General features: G+C 42.4%; 1 protein-coding gene across 8 annotated transcripts in view; it reads left to right on the forward strand.

The window, feature by feature from the left end:
* The first annotated feature begins 5,701 nt into the window (after window positions 1–5,701).
* TASOR (transcription activation suppressor) overlaps window positions 5,702–21,646 on the forward strand; it is a 33,434-nt gene continuing 17,489 nt past the window's right edge. For 6 of the 8 annotated variants that reach the window (XR_005702862.2, XM_040076464.2, XM_040076461.2 and 3 more), the window contains exons 1-14: window positions 5,729–6,186; window positions 12,235–12,380; window positions 13,372–13,464; window positions 14,271–14,343; window positions 15,375–15,466; window positions 15,805–15,963; window positions 16,988–17,127; window positions 18,098–18,129; window positions 18,781–18,886; window positions 19,305–19,408; window positions 19,519–19,622; window positions 19,849–19,921; window positions 20,027–20,101; window positions 20,474–21,193. Coding sequence is in view for 7 of the 8 variants with exons in the window: in XM_040076464.2 (XP_039932398.1) it covers window positions 5,796–6,186; window positions 12,235–12,380; window positions 13,372–13,464; window positions 14,271–14,343; window positions 15,375–15,466; window positions 15,805–15,963; window positions 16,988–17,127; window positions 18,098–18,129; window positions 18,781–18,886; window positions 19,305–19,408; window positions 19,519–19,622; window positions 19,849–19,921; window positions 20,027–20,101; window positions 20,474–21,193 (2,308 nt within the window). In the remaining variant the exon portion in view is untranslated. Of the gene's footprint in view, window positions 6,187–12,234; window positions 12,381–13,371; window positions 13,465–14,270; window positions 14,344–15,374; window positions 15,467–15,804; window positions 15,964–16,987; window positions 17,128–18,097; window positions 18,130–18,780; window positions 18,887–19,304; window positions 19,409–19,518; window positions 19,623–19,848; window positions 19,922–20,026; window positions 20,102–20,473; window positions 21,194–21,646 lie in introns of all 8 variants that reach the window. The other 2 variants (XM_040076458.1, XM_040076459.2) reach the window with 2 other exon arrangements.

Below are 21,646 nucleotides of genomic sequence, written 5' to 3' on the forward strand. Positions count from 1 at the left end.
CAACCAGCCAGCAAATCTCAGGAGATGAATTAACATTTGTTTACTATAATTTGGCCACCCACTCACTGTTGAGCATTCTGCAGAGCAAGTGTCTTGGTTGTGCTTTGTAGTCGACGTGCAGTTAGCTACTGATTGATCTAATAAATCCGAATGATGTTGGGTTTTCCTCTTCAAACCATCCTAAGTATTAAGCTTTCCAGTTTAAGATTACTGATATCGTGCTGGATTTAGTGAGCTTGTTTTAGTCCTATCCCTTTTAAAATGCCACTGCTTTTGAAAGGATGACTTTCGATTACGGCAGGAGAGTGGTGGTGGGGGGTTGGGGTGGGCTTGGACAATAAATTGCACCAAAAAGGATGGGTAAAATGTAAAATTATGGGTGTGAGTAAAGAGGAAGAATCATACATAAATATGTTCAAGTGACTGTCACAGTTAGTAATTCTGGTGTCCAGAGGGGAGGCCGAGAGGTCGCAGCAGCGAAAAGCCGGAGGTGTCAGGCGATTCCAGGATCACCACGAGGAGATGGCAAAATGAGGAGAGGGATGCAGACACTCACCTAAATCTGGGGCACGAGCACTCTGAATCTCACACCCGTGGGAAAGGTGAGTGATGAGGTGTCCTGCTCCCAGGAGCAGATGTCAGTGGTGTGAGGGGGCAGGTCCATCCCTTTGTGGCAAACCTTAGCAAACCTGGCTGCTCCTGTGCTCCTGATGAGGAGAGTCAGGGCAGCTGTAGCTCGTGGAAAACCTGATGGACCAGAAGCAATGAAGGTAAAAGCAGAAATTGTCTCGACTGAGAAAGGAAGGTAAGCAAAGAGAATGGCCTTGGGATCCTCTGAACCCTGTGGGTGCTCTGAGACTACAACACAAAGTTGAACTGGCTGTGGCCTTTGTTTCCCTAGATTTGCTCTGCAGCGCTGAAAAGAACAAAGCCAGGATGACGACTGGGAACACGAAGGGCTGTAATGAGACACCAGGAGCAGTAAGTTTGAAATCTATCAAACTCAGTACCAAGAATCAGTTGCTGGAACCTGGGTAAGGATTGGGCCAAAAATGCAGGGGAGAAAAAGTGTTTTCTCCTGTTTAGCATGACTCACCTGAACCAGGGCTGCTGCCTTACGAATGCTTCTGTGACACTGGGAACCAGGTGGCTTGAAGTTTCACAGAATTTCTAGAATTTGAAAGCTGTATCAGAACTTTCAGAAAGCAGTTTAATGGATTGCACTTTCTGATAAAAAGGATGTTTTATGGTGACACTGCCTGGCACTTAGACAAATCTTGATTCCCAGGATCTAACAGAGTCTGAAACCAAGTTCCACACATATGGAAGATGATTTGTTTCCTTTTAAAAGGAGGTTTCAGATCCAGAATGGGCAGCTCTTCCATATTTAATGCTTATTCATGAATACTGATTTTATAATACTGTAATGTGTTCTACAGCTTAGTGCTGCCATCTCTTGGAAAAAATGGTGTAGTTTCACAGCTGATTTGATTACACGAAATTTTAAGTATTTTAAGATATTACATGTGTAGATATTTTCAATCTTTTTCCTGAGGATCACATATATGTTATGAAAAAAAAAGTACTAGGTAAATTCCTGCTACTAATTCCTGGTTTTACAGAGCTAGGCCAAGACTACTGCCCCATTTTGTCTCATTTCTTAATATCATAGGCATATTTTCTGCATGGGTGGTAAACAATACTAAAGCTCTTTCCAAGTATGTAAATTGGGTTTTGTTTCTGAGTCTTCCAAAGGTTCTTCTCTTTGCATGGTCTAGGAAGAAAGATTAATTATGTAGTTCCTCTATCCTTGATCTCCTGCCACCTGAAATTTAGTTGGCACAAAATTAGCCCTTAAACTTTTGAAGAAATTAGATGTGTTTTGCATCATTGGAGTAATAAAGGAAAGTAAAATAGAATTTGTGGTTATTTAAATTGTAACAATATACTCTGATTAATTTCAAATTTCTAATTTAGTTTCTAGATTTTAAAATTTGCATTCATGAAAGGATACTGAAGTAATGTCTGGAGGAAGCACCCAAGTTTGCTCCTTGAGCATGCAACCCTCCCTTGTTTAGTTTGTGGTTCTTAATCTGGTCTAAATCTGTATGAGTAATGTATTAAAATCATCTGATTTCAGAATCAAAGGGATCTGCAGCTGCTTTGTACTGGGGTAGAAAACCACTTGGTGCAAGCCTGGGAGTCATGGTCGAATGCTTGGCAAGTACCAAACCCACAGAAACCAGAGAGAGAAAAACGTGACAGATTTTATAACCCTTTTTTTTTTTTGTTTTGTTTTGTTTTGTTTTTTTTCACTTAAGACTATTCAAATAACCTCTTTATACAGTGGTTTTTCACTGAACTGTTGTTTTCTGAACTGGGATTCTTCGTACCTGTTTGATATCTATTGGGATTTAAGATGCATTGTGTAGTGCAGTGATCTGGAATTGCTGGAGCATTTATCAGTTAGTACCGAGTAATTTTTGTGATGATCCCTCCCAGACTTAGGAAAAATAATTCTGTACAACTGCAAAGACATATCTTGTTAAAGCAAGTGATGAGGAAAACTTTGTGTGCTGCTTGGTCAATAAGCAAGACTTCAGAGACTGTCTGGTCTAAACACTAATCAACTGAACTGCTTGTGTGCTGAAGACATGCACAGTCTGAAAGTGGTTTTAACAACACTACCAATTCAAAATTGATAAAACAATTTGACATGTTTGGATGGATCAACAGAGCCTTAAATGGGATCAGATTGGTATTTCCATTTTTTTCTCATATATGGAAATTCTACTTAAACAAGGTAAAACACAGCAAAATTATTTCAATAATATATCAACACATCTGTAATATTCTCTTCACATGAAAAACGATGTTCCCTCTCCTGGTAAAATTTAAGTTTAATAAAGGACAGTAGGAGGAAAAGATAATAAAGCAAATTTTAACAGCCATGTGCTTGGCATTCAGCCAAGAGCACACCTGCTATTTCAGAGACACGCTTTATGTACCTTTTCTCTTGCATCAGCCTACTGCATATTCATAAACAATTATGTACATTTAAACTTTTCCCCAAACTAGCTTACATGTTCCAAGAACTGTTTAGGATGGCTCCTCCTCGGGTCCGCCTTTTTAGAGCCTGTGCATTTTTTGGTTGTGGTTTTAGTCCGTTCTTATCACCTCCAGCTTGGGTTTTGGTCCATGCTTCCTACAGACAGCGGGTGCTGATAGTTGCTGTAGCAGGGGTCTTCATCATGCGTTCATTGGAAGTTATCCCAACCAAGCAGGCAGTTCAATAACCACACACATAACTGTATCAGCTATTTCATGTCTAACTTTAGCTAATATGTCTAACTTTAGCTAATAGTAGAAATAAAAACGATATCTTTTATAGCAAGGTTATTTTAACATTATACATATAGCATCCATTTTATTATTTGTGAAAAGCCAATATTAGAATATGTATTTGTAACACTTCACCAGCACTGAATCCTCACAGAGGCAGGACATCAAATTCTCAGGGAGAGCCTTAATTTATCCATAGGATGAACACTGTGGGGTTTATTACCTCTAGATAATGGAACACCACGTTTCTGCAGTTAGATAAATATTGGGTGTTATGTTTCTGTAATTTATGTAAAGTATAGTTACAGATGCTAATTACCTTGTTTAAACTTGCCGGGTCTCTAAACACTTCTAAGAACTACTAACAATTAGCTTATCTTCTTTTAACACCCTGGAGCCTACCACAAGCACCAGGCCATTTGTGAGCTGATAGCTTATTTATATCTTCTGATTTACAGCTAATCTGAAAAGAGACTAATAAAATAAAACCAGATTAAAATACTTGTTCCTTCCACAGCTTGCAAGCACGAAAACTTCCTATTTTTAAGGTCAGTGGCTGCTTTCAAGGCGACATATGAATAGCTCCTTATGGGGATTGAAGGTAATTGGAATATATGTATCTGTTCTACAACTACAGCACCTAGTGTACTTTTAACAAAGAAAACAAATGATGGGCTTTTAGTGTTTTGCTAGTTACTTGTAAAACTAAAATCTGGTATTTGCCTTTCCTAGGCACTGCAAGAACTTCTTATTTTCAGCAGGCACTCTTCACCCCAGTGCATTCCTGGGAGCTGACAAAGACAGCTTTGGCTTCCACATTTTCACATCCTTCTTGCACCAGAAGTGGTGAGCCTTAGAGGGACAATGAATGTTAACCTTCTGGCCTCCAATATAGGTTATTTAGTGCTGTTCTAACTCACTATCCAACTAGGAAAGAATCCTGCTTAAGTAAGTTAAGGGGTATTTTTTTGCCTGTCCTTCATAACCATGATAACGTGTTTTTATTCTTCAAAGGTGAAATGTTGTCATTTTGTCCAATGTCTTGGAAAAAACCCATTGAATCTGAGAGTAAGAAGTATGCAATGGCACTCAGTGCACTGAACTCGCAGTTAGAGTTGGGAGTTCGCAAAGAAAGGCTGTGCCAGCGTTCCTGGACCCGAAATGCCGGCGCGGGTTCGTGCCCAAGGGAGGACTCGCTGTGGGGAGATCCCGTTCCCGAGCGCCGTGCCCCGGCTGCAGGGCAGGAGCCTGGTGCCGGCTGCGGCCCTCCCGGGAGCGGCGGCTCCCGAGCGGTGCCGGGGGTGCGAGCGGCGGGTCCCGAGGGGCGCCGAGGGCGGGAGCGAAGGATCCCGAGCGGTGCCGGTTGGTGGGAGCGGCGGGTCCCGAGCGGTGCCCGGTTGGTAGGAGCGGCGGGTCCCGAGCGGTGCCCGGTTGGTAGGAGCGGCGGGTCCCGAGCGGTGCCCGGTTGGTAGGAGCGGCGGGTCCCGAGCGGTGCCGGTTGGTAGGAGCGGCGGGTCCCGAGGGGCGCCGGTTGGTAGGAGCGGCGGGTCCCGAGCGGTGCCCGGTCGGTGGGAGCGGCGGGTCCCGAGCGGTGCCGGTCGGTGGGAGCGGCGGGTCCCGAGCGGCGCCGGCTGGTAGGAGCGGCGGGTCCCGAGCGGTGCCCGGTTGGTGGGAGCGGCGGGTCCCGAGCGGTGCCCGGCTGGTAGGAGCGGCGGGTCCCGAGGGGCGCCGGTTGGTAGGAGCGGCGGGTCCCGAGCGGCGCCGGTTGGTGGGAGCGGCGGGTCCCGAGCGGTGCCCGGTTGGTAGGAGCGGCGGGTCCCGAGCGGTGCCGGTCGGTAGGAGCGGCGGGTCCCGAGCGGTGCCGGTCGGTAGGAGCGGCGGGTCCCGAGCGGGGCCGGTCGGTGGGAGCGGCGGGTCCCGAGCGGTGCCCGGTTGGTGGGAGCGGCGGGTCCCGAGCGGCGCCCGGTTGGTAGGAGCGGCGGGTCCCGAGCGGCGCCCGGTTGGTAGGAGCGGCGGATCCCGAGCGGTGCCGGTTGGTAGGAGCGGCGGGTCCCGAGCGGCGCCGGGGGCGGGAGCGAAGGATCCCGAGCGGTGCCCGGTCGGTAGGAGCGGCGGGTCCCGAGCGGTGCCGGTCGGTAGGAGCGGCGGGTCCCGAGCGGCGCCGAGGGCGGGAGCGAAGGATCCCGAGCGGGCTCGTCCCGCCCCGTCGCGTGGGCGCTGGCCACGCCCCTATTCAGAACGTGTGCCGCGAGCGGATTGGCCGGGCCCGGCCGGCCGCAGCCCCGCCTCCCCGCGGCCGCCATGTTGTGTGGTGGGGCGGGGGCGGCCCGGGGGCCGCCGTGAGGCGGGCGGAGGGGGAGTCGGGGCGGCGCGGGCGCTGCTGGTACTGGGCAGGGGCGCTGTGCTGGGAAGACGAGAGGGAGCGCGTGGCCGGGCTCGGTTCTCCGGAGGGAATGGCGGATGCCGTGATCCGCAGTGGCGGCGAGATGGAGCCGGAGCAGCATCAGCGGACGGAGAAGACCAGCGCGGGCGTCCTCGGAGCGGAGAGTAACAGAGCGGGAGCCGCTGAGGACACCACACAAAATGGCGGGCGCTCTGAGAGCGGTAGCGCTGGGGAGGCGCTGCTGGTGGCTGCTGTTGCTGCAGAGGACAAGGTCCCCACAAACCTCAGCATCAGTAGCAGCAGCCAGCGCAGGAGCAGCATCTCGACGGCAAATGAACAACAGCGGCAGCAGCCGCCCAGCGGTGTGCTCGTGGGGCCGCCCCCTCTCCCTAAGCCCTCAGAAGACCACCAGCCTCTTAGGAGGAACTTTCACATCCCCAGGAAGAGCAGAGAAAAGAAAGGTTGTTCCTTTCCTTCCCCTCCCTTTTCTACCTCACTCCCTTCTCCATCCGATTCATCAGGCAGATCTCAGACGCCTCACACAGCTGCATGCAAACCCTGCGGTGTGGAGGAGGCTCTGCTGACTCGCACTCGCGAAGCTGCTGGGGAGCCGATTTTAGTGTCAGGCTTGTACGTTCTTTCCCTACCCTTCCTCTTTTATTTCTCACTTTTATTTTGTCACGAGGACGAAACAAAACCAAAACAAAAACTCGGCTTGAATTTCAGACCTCTGCTTTAAAAAGAGGAGAAGCTGGATGCGATCAGGGTTGATCTCAGCTCTACTTCTGGAGGTTCATTCGCATGTGGAGAAGATGTTTCTTTGGGACACCGATATCAGCGAAGATGGTTCGCTTTTCTCTTCCCCCTGACCTCCTTCGTGCAGGAGAGGGGTGTAATCCTGGTTAGTTTAGACTAAACAAACATAGCAGCGTTGTCCTTCATTGATGATACAAAGAAGACTGTTCTTATCTGGTGAAAGTTCTTTGCAGGGAGCAAGGGAGCATCCCATGTTCTCGTGCCTCGCTTTGGAAGCGTTCTGCTTCCAAGTGTCCAGGGTTTGGGGTTTTTTGTTTCTGAGTAACTCTTCCTCTAAAATCCTGTGGTATTTCTTGCTTTTCACAAGACTCCATTGGTTTCTGCTTAACCTTGTTTTTGTTAAATGGAGTTGAAGACATGTCTGATTTCCTCCCTGAAATTTATCTTCTTGCCCTTTTGCAATATGGAGTCAGTAGTCCATATCACAGAGATACTTGTTTGAATAGGCTTCTTGTTCTTCAGAGACGAGAGTAACATCTTAACTTCTTGAAATGCTTTCTTCTGTAAGGAAGAGATGAAGGTAGGTTTATTTCATTGTCCAGTCTTTTCTCTCCAGTAACAGAGTATTTCCTTTTGGCAGTAATGACTCCTTTTTCTTCTTGGTCTTTCCCATTGCCACCCCTCTCTGGGGTGATAGAAGTCGGGCAGAGATTCATTGTAAAAAGAACTGGGTTGATTTGGAGAAAAAAGTCTTTTATAATTCTTCTGACAAAAATACCTGGATATAACGTGGTGCCTCATGAACAACTGAAGTGTCTTGTGTGTCACACGCAACTATGGTTGCATACTTTAAATGTATTTCGGAAATGTTTAGTATTTAACCAACGATATTTGAAGTTCCTCTTTAGCGTTTGATTCCAATGTGAATGAAAACCCGCAGAATACCTTTTCAGGTCATCTAGTTCATCATTTGCCTATGCAGAGCTATCTGCAGTGTGTAAGATGTTTTGGATTGTGTAGTTCAAACCTCAGGCTTCTCTGGCCTCTAAGGTAGAAGAGGAAGCCATTTTTGCCTTACTTCAAAAACTGACTTGCTAAGGTCAAGGTCGTTTGACCCATTCTTACCTTTTTTCCTTTCGGCCTGCAGAAAGGCTCTCGAGTATTTTGATCATTCTGATGATTTAGAGCTTCCAAAGCTCTCGAAGCAGACCCTGCGCCATTCAGCCCACTGTGCTTGTGGGTGTTGTTCTTAGAGCACAGACTGCCAAACATGCTGTTGGGATTTGTATTGTCATTTGAAAAATGATGCAATTCAGTCAGTTCTGGAACTGAACTGGAAGATCAACACTGCATGGATCATCTGATGCTGTAGTGGCACATGCTTGCAGCATCCTTATTGCTAGTGCTTAAATACATCTTGTTAAATTGTAAAATAATGTGAGTGTCACCAGTCCCCCTCAAAAAAACCTCTTGGCTTTATTCTAAAGCCTAGCATGAAGCAATACACATGGAAGCTTCCTCTGTCATTCCTTGTCTTGGAATTGTCTTGTGTTGCTTTTCAAACCACCATTTCTTTCCTGGACATACCATCCTGAGAGACAGCTGCGGCCTTGATTGTGAAGGCTTAGCTACTGTGTACAAAGTATGTGCAGGGTGACTTTGTCAGAGGTGTTTGAGTTTGTTTGGCGGTGGGGGTTTTTTGGTGGATATTTAAAACTTTTTAAATACCAAAATATGTTTCAGAAATAATTTTTGGTAGTGAAGCAATTAAAAATTTAACCTTGAAACCACAAATGTAAGAGGAAAATTAAGTTTTAGCTTCCAGAATGTAAGAGAAATATCCTTGAAAATTCAGGCTTCAGCTGCTTGTTTATCTTCAGAATTTATCTCCCCTCTTGGAGACTTAAGTAGGGATTGAAAGTCAACAGAAATCCTTTGTAATCTGAAGAAATGCATCTGGAGGAAAAATACCTCCTAAAAACAACTGTGATCAGTTGGCACAGAGAATACTTCTAATTTCCTCATTCATTTTCCTGGCATAGGAATTCAGGAAACAAAGGTTGGCTGCAACGTTATTTTTTTAAGGTGTGCCTGCATTTGTTTTCCTCCTTAGAAGTCTCTTGAAGGTTTGTTTTCTTGGTACTCAGCGTTTAGCAACGGTGTTATGCTTTCTTGAGCAGCTTATCTATTATTTGTCTTCAGGCTTGTCCTGGCCTCTTGTAGTTCAGCTGTCAGGTCTTCAGAGGTTTCCAGTTTCGCTTGAAACTTGAGTGGTCCTTAATAGGATTAGGAAAGCAAATTTTAAGGATAAAGCAATGTAAGAGCACTTTTAACTTGATGAACTAAGTGATCCCCTTACCAAAAGGTAATTCCACCAATGATGCTGACATTGCAGTCGGTGCCTTTAAGGGGTTGCGTGATTGCAGCTGGATGTTTGTTTCTGGAGTCTGCCAAAGTAGCAAATGCCTGCTGTTTCTCAGGCTGAGTGGGGGATAAAGGTTTTGCTTTTACCCATGAAACTCAGCAATGCTTGTATGAAGGTCCAAGTTGTCCCTTTTCTGTTCATCATTTTGCCTTGTCTTTTGTCTTCTAATTTTCGTTTTCCTTGGTAGAGATGTGCATCTGCTGTTTGCTACAGGATATTTCTAGGTGGCTCTGTTAGTTCCTGAGCTTGGTAACTCTTTAGACCTTTTGAGAACACAAGACATTTTTGGGCTGAAAAAGTCCTAAAGGTAAAAATGTCACAGTTCATTAACAGCACAGATTTTTTTTGTCTTAGTCTTAAAAAATGAAGACTGAAGAAAATGAAGACTTTAAAGGGCGCATCTCAATGGAGCTTTTGTAGCAGGAGCACTTGTGTGTGAAGAATGCTATCATTCTGCCAATTTAGCTGATAAGAAAATTTGCTTATCTTCACTTCAAACTTTGCTCAGGATTGCTCAAGGAGGATGGCTCTGTCTCCACATTCTGACTTAAAGCAACCAAACCCAGTGACTCCAGTCTCAGTTTTCTGAAGTTGAGCCATCAGACAGCTGTGAAAGAAAAGCAGAGCCTCTCAGGCATGACATACATCCAAACATCCAGTCCAGTCCCTGTCCCTTGGCTAGTACTTACTAACTGAACTCAGTTTCCACTAAAAATAATGACATGTGTCCCAGTGCCCTGGGTAAAAGCTGAACAAATCCAGTATTTATTTCCTTATTTTTACCTGTGCAGAACAAGCCGGCAAACCCCACAACAATTGGCTTGTGTTATAAGGCTGCTGCAGGTTGGTCCTTACTCTAATTACTGTTTAATTAACACAGGGCAGTAAAGGTGCAGCGTACCCCCATCAGCTTTGTACAGCAAGGCTGGAAGATACGTGCGTGCACATGGCTGGTCTTTGGAGTGATGAAGGACTGGAGATGAGCTCAGTAATTTCATGGTTTGCCTAGGAGCACAGGCCCTGGTGGCTGCTGTGCAAGGTCTAGTTTAGTACTTCTCAGTTTTTGGTTTTGTCTTGGTTCTGCACTCCTTCCTTGAAGTGAGGTATAGGCCCTGCTGTGGTGACATTAAGGTTTTAGATGTCCTTGAACACCACAGCTCAATTGACAAGCTGAAAAATATTGCCTGGCTGCTCACCTCACTGGGGTAGTGTTTCATGTTTTGATTGAGAACATGAGCTCTGCAGCGCCTCAAGTTCTGGGAGAAAAAACTGCAGCAATCTTAAAAAAATTCTTATTTTCTGTTTTCCATAATTTAATGATTAGGTAGGGCTTTTCCACAAATGTGTTGAGAACTAGGTGTATACTAGTTTATGCAGGTTCTGCCTACCAGGAAAATAGGGGGACCCACTGGTTTAGGGCAAGTCTGTCTCAGCTCGCTCCCCAGAGCTTTCCTCAGAGCAGAAGATGTTTAAACACAAATAGGAGCATGGTTATGTTTGCGTGTATAACAGGGTCTCAATTCATGTAATAATGTGCCTCTTCCTAGATTTGCATCTGGGAAAGTAGGCAAGACATTATGTATGGTTTGTGGTGGCTCTTTCTAGCTCACCCTGCAATGCTCTCCACTTGTTTGGGCCCCAGATGGAAGTGAGAGGCTCGTTTTTACTGAGCTTGTGTCCTGTGGGAAGGAGGGAAAACGGATAAGGTACAGTAAACGCTGGTGAAAACAGGAAATCTGGCCCATACCACCTTCTGCCTTAACTGGTCCTTTTTGAGGAGCTGGCAGCGTGTGAGTCCCAGATCTCTCTGACAGGGAGTTAGTGTTGTAGTGTCCAAGGGATGTTTGGGGCTAGGATGGAACAGGGGGTGCTTTCCCAAGGCGTGTGTACCTGCAGCGGGTCCCCTTCCCCTTCCTCTTCCCCCCATTTATCTCTTCAGCACAAGAGCATTCAGTCCCAGTAATACTGAGAATTCCTTATTCACTCTCAATTCTGTCTGCTCCCATATTGCTGTCACCTTTTCAAGAATGAAGGTGGAGTTACTAAAAAGGATGTTACATAAGTATGGTTTCTAAATTGCTTTCATAACTTCCGCTCTTAAAATATCACTTTCTCATTGTTTGTGGTGTTGGAATCATTGCTTGAGTTTGCAGATGTGGTGTTGCCTTCTGAAGTGTGCAGCTTTTAGTAAATAACACAGAACAGTTAGGTTTTCATTAGGAACATTTGTTTTATATTGAGGCCTATGCAGTTAATCTTTTCTGCAAATGAGGGAAAGATTGCTGCCTAAATCTACTGCTATATTATTTAATGAAATTGGAGAATATACTCTGAAGATGTAATGAAATTTAATTTGTTGTTAGAGTAATGGTAGATTTTTTTATTTTATTTTATTTTATTTTATTTTGGTGAGACTAGTAATATTGTTATTCTTCCTAACTGTTGTAACTGCGGTAAAAAATCCCACACTTCTGGTGTGTGCTTTGGAAGTTACTCTAAGGATAAAAACAACCTTTTGTGTTGTGCTAGTTCAGTTCCCTCAGAGATGTTGTTTTCCTGGCCACTGCTCTCCAAATCCGCACTGCCATCCTCTGCTGCCTCACTCTGGGGTTTTTCCTCTGATCAGTTTGTCACCTTGGCGCACAAACACAGATAAGAAGGGCAGGGGCAGGACTGCTTCCCTGTGGGAACTCGGCAAAGGTTTGTACAACAAAAAATCTGTACACCAGCACGTGAAGGGCTTTCCTTTTAAAGTAAGTGTAGTAAGGGATAACATCATCAAGCATGAACACAGGTAATGGGGTTTTTAGTAATAGGAGCTTATTTGTTTTCTTTAAATAGGAATGGATGTCTTCATAGTTAGCTTAATGGCCATAAGCAAACACAAAACCTCATAACAGTTATGAAGCGAGGCCAAGCTATGAAACTCTTGTTGAGGTTTCTATCAGGACAATTTGTTCCTGCTTCTTAATTAAGAGTTAATTAATAAATTACAGTTCTGGAAGTTTAATTACAGCATTTTGCAGTACATATTAGATGTTTTTCAAGGGGTAAATTCAGACTTGAGGTGCTTCCCTTACAAACCTCTGAGAACTAGTAGCTGTTCAAGAGTAATATTAAACATAAATGTGATTTTTTTAAAGATGCTGTCATTCTAGGAATTTTTAAGACAAACTTTCCAAAGTCTGTGTTTGCCAAGTATTCTAGGTATTTTGTATTTGAATCACAAACCATTTATCTTCATGCAGAAGCTGTCAGTGAACTGGAAAATTTTGGATATTTTCATGTGTATATCGGCACTAATTATTTTATTTCTTCTCTTTTATAGAACTCTTTCAGCCATTACTTCCAGATTCTCGAGAGTTTGAGGATATTTTGAGGATTCTGCATTCTTCCTACTTGGATGCAAATTCAGTGTCCAATTTTAAATACAGGAAAGCCAGCTTAGTTCATAGTGAGCTGTTGGAAAAGGAAGTGAGTATATTTGTGGCTTCTGCTTCTTAGTAAGGTACCAGTCAAGTGACAATGCTTCTTCTCAGTCTAGAGGCAGAGACCTGGGGATTATTTTCAGTTATTGTGGTTGGTCTTTAATTGCAAGCTCACATCCCCAGAAACGTAAGCAGCTATTTTTCAGGCAAGTTTATTGCTGCATAGTTTTAAACTCTTGCCTGCCGGATACTCAGGAGACTAAAACAAAAATTGTATTTGGCACCACTTAAGTCTGTGTGTTCTTAGCTTTCAATTTTTATTAAGGTTTTGTTGTTTTCCAAGAAGTAGTTTAGATTAAGTTGGTTACTGATCTAGTAAGTGGAGCACCTTGGTCGAAGCCCTTCTGTTGTGCCTTATGTGGTGTCTCTTAAATCCAGCCTTGGCTTGCTCTCATCACTCTCCAATGAAGTGTGAATTCCCAGCGCCAAAAGCTTCACATATGAAGTAATTGAATAGGTAGTTGGTTTGCTGTGATTATAATCTTGAAGTTATAAAGTGAACTGAAGCATTTTCCACTATTACATTAATTATTCGTGGTTACAGCTTAGCAATATTGGTAAAAGCCACCTCAGCAGCAGTGAGGTGCATCTGCAAAAATATTTGCACAGTGTAAGAGATCTGTCTCCTAAAAAGAGAAAAAGTCTTACTTCTGAAGTTTCAAAGATGATATGGAAGGCATTGAGCTGGGTGGTTCTAGCCAGTTCTGCTGCAAAGACCAAACTAAAGCATTGCTGCACAGGTTTGTTTGAAGAGTGTCTCTTAAAAAAACACCAAATACTTGGATAGGTTAAGACAACTGGATTTCCCACAGGTATAATGCTTTTGAAATCTAATTATAGCGCCCAGTGATTTAATTTGGATTATCTTTTGATTATTTTTGTACACTTGGATCTGCTAACATAGATGGGGCCTTAAAACATTGACACTTGAAAAAAGCAGTGTGTGTACCTGTGTTGAGAAGTTTCTGTGTGAACAGTTCACAGAAAAACGCAGAGAGCTGAAATGCGATGGGCGCCTGGAGAAGGAGCTCTTGGAAAGTTACGCCTTCCTCATGGTGGATCGGTGCCAGGTGAGGAACGAAACACTGCAGGGCAAATGCTTTCTTCAGCAATTAAGAGGTTTTGGGGCTTTGGGTTTTTTTCAGACTGTTTTTATTAACATAATTTTTCAGTTATTTTTGTAAAATTCAGCACTGGAAAGTGTAGAAGGATGGGAAAGGGATCTAATATGTCACCATTTAAATCCCCTATTCCCTGCTACTGCAGGTACTCCATTTACATGTCTCTGCATCTTCTCTGGCTGAGGCTCCATTTTATAAATAAAAGGATAGTTTTTGGATGGCATGTGAGGTTTTTGGGGTTTGTGTTTGGTTATTTTTTTAATTGAAGAGGAATATTTTGTGTTTCCATTGCATTTGGGTTTTGGTATATTTTTCTTTGCATCAACAAGGTAACCTGTAATATTAGAAAAGGGACATTGTCTTCTCTGTCGCTCCTTTGAGAAATATACATCTAATCAAAGTGATGGAAAAATGATTTCTGTGCTTTTTCTGCTATTATAGAGTCGGGATTTCTTAAGCATGCAACATTAACATTTTCTGTATTAAAGGCAAGTAATGTTTGTAAACAGTGTTTAAGGTATAGGGAGACTGTGTTTTTTTAAATGCAGGTGAGTCTGTAGCTCCATATCAGAGTTCAACTTGCACAGTTTCATAGTTTTATAGAGAATTCAGACCAGTCTTGCCTCTTTTCATATGAGTTGGGGTTTTGTTTACATCTCAGTTTAAATTTTATAATTGTAATTTCTCACTGTTTGTTCTATTCATATCCTGGCTTTCCTAACAGACTTGCGTAAAAAACCGTCTGTTCTTTTTAGATCCAGAGCATATGTGAAAAGGGGCTGCAGGTTGGCCACTCCAAAATCACGATTCTCGGCAACCCTTCCATGGGTAACTATGTTTTGATTATAAGTGCTGGTTATTCAGTAGCAGTTGGCAGATTGTGTGCTTCAGTTGTGTGAACTTTCAGTCCTTTTTCTATCACTGACCGCAGCAATAGCACAGCAAGATGTTTTCAGCAAAGGAAATAGACATCAGAGCATTATTTCATAGCTCTGTTTTTGAGTAGTTCAGTTAAATTCCCTTTGCAAAGAGAAGACCTAATTCTTATTTTGGCTTTAAGTCAAACCAGTATCCCATGTCTTTCCTGGGGGGCCAAAGAACTAATGCAGTGTGTGGCTGGCTGCCTCTGTGTTTGTTTGTAGGTGTGTACATTTAGAGATACCTCGTGGACACAACAGCTCAGCTCAGTTTTGTTGTAGATAGAACTAAAATTCTTGAATCCACAAATCCAAGAAGAGTGTAGATAAATTGGAGATTAGAAGAGTCACAATGTGTTAAAGAGTTTTGAGAGTGCAAGACAGTAAGCTCTTTTTGCAAAGCTTTTGAAATGGGAAATGAAGAGCTGATTTTGTCATGCTATGTAAGAGGAGCATGGTACAGAGGTATAATGAATACTGAAAGCAGACAGTATGAATAGGAATGGATACAGATGTGAATATCGAAAGCAGAAATAGGTGCGAGGTGGAGAAAACAAAGCTTCATGAGAATATGATTTTTTACTGGTTTAGCTGGTAAAGGGTCTGGAGCAATTTGCTAAAGCAGTTAAATACAGACTTGGAATGAGAGGAACCTAAGCAAAAGGGATGCTTTTCAGAGTATCTGAATTCAGTTACAGTTCTTTGATCTGCGGTGGTCAGCCAGACCAACAAATGACGAGTGTGTGTTTCAGGCCTTAAAATCTGTGAAATAACTCAGTATGGAAAAGCACAAAGTTGTTTTACCTTTGCACTTGAGTGTCAATTGTATCTTTATTCTTTTGTGTCCATTGAGTTTTAATCCCATGTAATGCTTTTTAAACCTCTAATAATGTTTTAATATTCAGCATGATGTATTTTGGTTTATTTTTATGCTCTTCTCAGGTGTATATATCTCCAAGTATGCTGATTTATTGCAGCCTAATCCTCTAGAAACTGGAGCAACTGGAGATGTGATTGTTTTTAAAATAATCAAGGTAATTTCATCTTGCCGTTCTTGAAGGATTACATCGCTTAGTGATAGCACACAGGTGGTTTTAACTTACTTTAATTTGGGCAGTCATCTGCTTATAGAGAAACTAGATCTCTATTAGATTTAAAATCCAGTGTTGATATTTAGCTTAAATAAAGCATAATAAATTGTTATAAAAGGCAAAAATCTATTGGTTTTTCAGAATGTATGAAAATAATATACTTCTCGAAGTGGCAGTCTTAATGGCCTGTTTTATTTTCTCTGCTCTTTCTTTAGTACTTGAAGCAATTTGCCCATTTCCAGGAAAAAGCTGATGCTGACAATTCTTCTGCTTTATTACAGGGAAAGATGAAAAGCATGTATGACAACATTGGAATGACAGCAATGGAGTCGACTGTCAAGGGCGTGTTGGATCCCACCCCAAAGCACGAGTGTCATGTTTCAAAGAGCGCAAATAAAGTCACCTCCTTGCTGGCTTACCGAGCCTATGAACTCACTCAGGTAAAGCTCAGCGTGTTACCTTCTTACATGAAACCTTCATAAACACAACTTGTAGAAAGGATGGGGAGAAGATCACTGAAGGCACAACAAACCCTGCGCTTCCCTGTGAAGCTGCGGCTGGGTGTGTGTAGTCACCCACAGGTGCCTGTATTAGAAATCCCAGGACAGCATGGCAGCCTCTCCTGTTCTCATGGTGTGATCTGAACCTCAGGTGGAGGTGGAATAGGAAATAATGGGAACGGGAATGTACATGAGACTGGAATGGAGGCTGGAAGAGAGGACTTAATATGGGGAGTTTGAAGTGTAAAAGTATAACTGGTTTGTGGTCATTAATTGAGACTCCTAAAAGGGAAAACGGGAAAACATTGGCTAGGAAAGAATTGCCTTTTTTTTTTCTTCTCCTCCTTATTCCCCTTTCCAGGTTCTCAGGTTTAGAGATGATGAGGGAAGACAGAATGAAATCTGTTCCAAGCATTTATGTTCCTCCAGGTGTTCTATGTCTTACAGCAGTAATCTGTTGCAATCAGGTTATTCCACCAAGGCTGCAGGTTTCAGGATCCTTACTTGAAAGCATTCTCTTCAGTATTAACAACTTCTTTTGTCTTCTGTAAATCACTGAATCAGATGGCTAAAAATTAATGTATTTTTTCATTTCTCATTACAAATTTGCCTAAATTAACATTTTATGTTAGGATTTTGTGACTGAACTAAGGATAGGCTTCAAAACTTACTGCAATATTTACTTTCCTCTGAGTTTTGTTGTTTTTATTAGTTATCCTTTCTCTCGCCAAGAATGCTTTCAAGTAAATGTTGCATTTCAAGAATGTTTCATTCTTGATTTGCTCCTGAAGTACTGTCCATATCTAAGTGGTTGATGAGGGAGTGAGAACTACCCTTATTGGTTGTATTCTATAGTACCTATGAGAGGAGCATTTAAAAACTGCTTTATTTTAAATACCAGCTTTTAAAGAAATTGACTGTTGTTCCAGCCTTCTGATTTAACATTGTCACTTCTTTTTCCCAGTACTACTTTTATGAATATGGCTTTTATGAATATGGCTTTGAGATCAGGCAAAGACCAAGACATGTTTGTCCTTATGCTGTTGTTTCATTTACTTATAAAGAGGACATGGTACAAGGACCAAAATTTGTGCCTCCATCAAGGTAAGCTAGGAAATGAGTTTTGGAAAATCTGCATGTAGCATGAAGAGTTCATAGCTCTTGGCAGTAGGTTTGAATTGATTTAAATGAGCAGTGCTGAAATGAATGGATGTGTCACAGGGACTTAGCATAGTGAATACTTCTAATGCAAAGCAGGAGTTGTCAGAATTGGTTTTATGCAGCAGGGTGGCCCCTGTGGGATGCAGTTCTGCAGCTCTTCCCACCTGCTTGTCTTTTGCCCAGGTGGAATCCACAAATAGTGGGGGCTTTCACCTAACTGAGGAAATTTGTGGACATAAAAACGTTCACAGCGTTATCTTGTTCTAAAATAAGATTCTGTATATTTTGTCTCTGAACCCTTCACTGGAGAGAATGTGTAGATGGCCAGCTGATCACAGATCCACTGTGATACCTGTGCTGATAGGAAGATGTCCAGGTGTGGGGACTGTACTATGAAATGCTCAAAGCAGTTATCTCTCGGGTTTTTCCTCCGAGATTCAGGTGGTTTTAGAGTCTTTTGCCCTCTGCAAAGCTCTGAGCCAAACGCAGGAAAGAGACGGAGTCTTCAGGTTCTGTTTTTTCAAGGTTGCGCGCTTCGTTTATTATTTCTTATCTTATAAGCTAAACTACTCTCTTTCACACTCTTGTGGCTTGCAATCCTTCCCGCAGTGCAGGAAGCCGTTCCCATGGACTGGGATCAAAGCCAGTGTCCCTCTGGGCTCTGGGCCAGGGTTCCAGACCCCTCTGTCCAGGTCTCTGACCCTCCAGGGCAGCCAAAGGAATGCCCTGGACTCAAACAGTTATCAAGGTATCTAAAATAGTACAAGATGATGCAGCTGTGGTAGATTTAGATTAGAGAGGGAATTATCAGTCTTGCTATTTTGTTAGACTGATAAACTATCCTTAATGTAAAATTCAGTGGCCAGAATTCTCTGTTTCAGCCTAATCATTCTGTCTCTCTTCTTTTGTTTAGAACAAACACCTTCCACACAGATAGAAGTACAGGTAAGAATGAATTCCATTTTTTTGTTTTATGATACAGACAGGGAAGGTTTTGAGGGTTTTTCCCCTGTTGTTTTAATGTTTGACCTGTTTAGTTATGCTGAGTGTATACCTGAATTTTATCCTGAACCATGCTGGTTGCTGATACTGAATGATCCAAAAGATACCTTAATGTGTATCTTCTTTTTCAGAATGAACCACAAGCGAACAAAATCAAAAGTGTATTTTCCCTCTTTCCTACTCAGAGTGTTAGTAAGAACCGGTCTCCAGTTTCTGAATCTCCTGTTCAACAGCACTTCAAATAACATGATTCTCTGTCACGCTTTGTTTTGAAGCTTGTTCAAGCAAAATTAATATGTATGAAAGTGGTTGACAGGGTGAGGAAAGAGGATGTAATTCCTCAGAAACTGGCATCAAGAGTGTGCTTCTACTGACAGGTGTAAGGTTACAAACCACCCTCCTTTACTCTGCTCAGAGCAGGTCAAAACATAACAGGGTTGATAACATCTTTTCTGTTACCTTTTAATGTTATTGTCTGGTCTGGTATTACTATGAAATTTTCCCTAAACTGGTTTTGGAGATTCAGCAGCCTCTTCTTTCTGTCACAGCTGGCAAGTGGTTTAACTTAGTCTTCCTTTCTCCATCTTTATTTAGAGAAATGTAGCATTACATTGTGGAGGGGACAGATTTGCAATAAAGGCAAACTTGTGTGCCACGTTTCCCTAAAATCATCAGCACAACTTTTCCTTCCATGCAAGCTGTGAGTATTGCCATTTAGACAGTGAATTTAAAATACTGCTCTCTTAAAACTCTTGGAGTAGGGACTGGTGAGTTTTGGATGTAGTCAGATGAAAATCTAAAGGACTGACTAAGTGCCTTAAATACATCCAACAAGACTGGAGTCATGTGTGTCCAGAACTTTCTTGAGTTGAGGCACACAGCTGTCAAGATCTCTTTGTTGTTTGGTGTTTTGTTTTTTGTGGGTTTATTGGGGTTTTTTTTTCCATTGAAGTGACACACACTCCTCTGCAGGAGTAAACACCCCTGGCTCATGAGATAGTTGAAAGAAATTATTCTTAAGAGCATGCATTTGCTAGTTATTATTTTATCATTGAGTGTAGGAATATAGAAGATAAAAAAAGAGATCTTCATATTTTTATCTCCCTCCCCTTCTCCAGTCCTGAGAAGCTTGAGGTTGAAAAAGTTGCAAACATTGATCAGTTGAAGAAAAAAATTTCACCAGCAGTGTTTTTTAAAGAAACTTACCAAGGAGGAAAAGAAGGTAAATTGCTTTTGCTTAATTTCTTTAAATTCAGAATTTGCAAGTTTTCTGAGTTACAGTTTTGTTTCATTTTTTTCTTACCTTCTCTTTCTCCCCTTGTATCGTGTCAGTGCGGAAGAATGGCATGTACTGTAGCCTGTATGAAGTTGTGGAGAAGTCCCGTTCTGGGAGTCACTTAGAGGGTTTGCTCCAAAAACTAGAGAGAGAGAAACTTGTGAGTGCAACAGATTTGACTATTCCTGTTTTTTTTAAAATAATTTTACTAATTATTAATTTGAGGCATACAACAAGATCCACCATCTCTCTGGAATTCCTTAGCTGGCGTACTCTTAAGTATCAGGGCACTTCTCTGCCCAAGACAGAGTTATCTTACAATCAGGAAGAGTATTGATAGTGAACAAATGTCTTTGAAGCAGTTTGCTCTTTTTGCTTGAAAACAGGTGCTTGTGAAACCACTTGCGGACAGAGGATTTCTTTTTCTTCTTTCTCCTTGGCAAATGATGTCCCCTTATGGTAAGCTTATTCTGAGTTTGTGTTTGGGTTGGGTTTGTTGCTTTGGTTTTTGAGCATTGGAATGACATTTGGTGCTCCTCTCCTTTTTATTTTTTTGTGTTCTAGACCACCAGACTGGACGGTCCCGTGTGCTTCATGCATTGTTTCTGTTTCCAGAGCCTAGAGGTGTAACTAATTCAGGTAGGTTTGTTCACTGTTGTGTACAGGTTTATTTAAACAGAGATGATGTTCTCTTGAAGACTTTGTAGCATTCAGTTACTGTGAACTAAGAGTAACAGTTTGCATCGGTTATGGTCGTGGTGTTGGTGTTAAGAAATATTTGTTTCTTCACAAAAGCAAATATCACATATTGTAAGTTCATTTGTTCATATGTGAGAAGGTAAAACGTGTTGAAATTTCTTGATATGGTTCTCTGGCTTCTGAATTCCTTCTTCACGGTCATTCCAAACTGTGTTGCACCCAGTATGTATTAACACAGAGTTGCTAACTAGTCATTGTTTATTTATAGCTTCATGGCTTGATTTTCATCATGGATACCCTTTTCTCCTATAGCAGCTCAAAAAGGTGTTCCATGTGGAACACAGAAAAATTCGACTACCATGGTTTTGCACGAAAAAAAGGAAATCATTCCAGAATTCACAAAGATGATTCAGTCTCTGCATTTTGCTTTAATCCAGTCCCGTAAAGAAAGGGGTCCAGGTTTCATTACTGTCGTGGAAAAGTACATACATCAGTACTTTAAAAAACTCTACAATGGCTCTGGAAGAGGTAGAGAATTTATATTCCGTGAGTACTCAACACGACTGGATGACAAAAAATTTCTGCACCCTGCCCCAAAATGCAAAGATCACCTTAACCCCTGCTTGCGGAGCTATATTTTTGGCAGGGAGGCCTATCAGCTCCCCCCTTCCAGAGTTAAGGAACTGCTGGACAGAAATCGGAGGCCGCAGCGCTTCAGTCCCATCTCAGATTATGAAGCTGCAGAAAATTACTCCGGCTTTGCCAAGGCACAACGTGGGAAAAGAATCCATCCCAAATATGAAGCCACTGCAGCCAAACAAAAACTGCCTCCTTCTGGAGAATATGATACTGAAAGAATCAAAGAGCTTATTAACTTGATCCAGTGTAGGAAGAAAAACGTCGGGGAAGATTCTGATTCTGAAGACCCCAGAAGTAGAAGTGGTCTGAAAAGAAAGCTGGAAGAACAATCTGAAAATATACAGAAATACCTAAAAATGAGTGACTCTGCAGAGAATATTTTTCAGTATGAAGGTAAGAAGGTCTTTGTTTAGAGTTATTCAAAGCACATTTAACATTTAATTGTTACAGATGGAGTATTTTTTGCATGCTGTGACAATTTAATGCGTGATGGTTCATTTAAATATTGGCCTGAGATCTGTCAGCAGAGAGAAAGTTTATTTTTTGCAGGTTTCTACTTTCTAGGAGACACATTAGGGGAAGTTTTCCTGGAAGTTGCTTTTGTTTTGCCTCTTTGGAAAGAAGGCAGACTTTCAAAGAGTTTACTTGCCAGTGGAGCTGTCCGAAGACTTTCTAATACAGAATACTCAGCAGACTTGATACTGTCTTTTGTACGGTTTAACTTTGCTTTAATTCTTTACGTGTCAAATACCCTATGTCACACCTAAGAAGTTTAGATTGAAGGGAAAAGCATAGTTAAATTTTGAAATAGCCAGTAATGTGTGAGGTGGGACAAAGGAAACAACC

The sequence above is a fragment of the Hirundo rustica genome, chromosome 12 (genome assembly GCF_015227805.2).
Source record: "Hirundo rustica isolate bHirRus1 chromosome 12, bHirRus1.pri.v3, whole genome shotgun sequence".
Classification (NCBI taxonomy): Eukaryota; Metazoa; Chordata; class Aves; order Passeriformes; family Hirundinidae; genus Hirundo; species Hirundo rustica.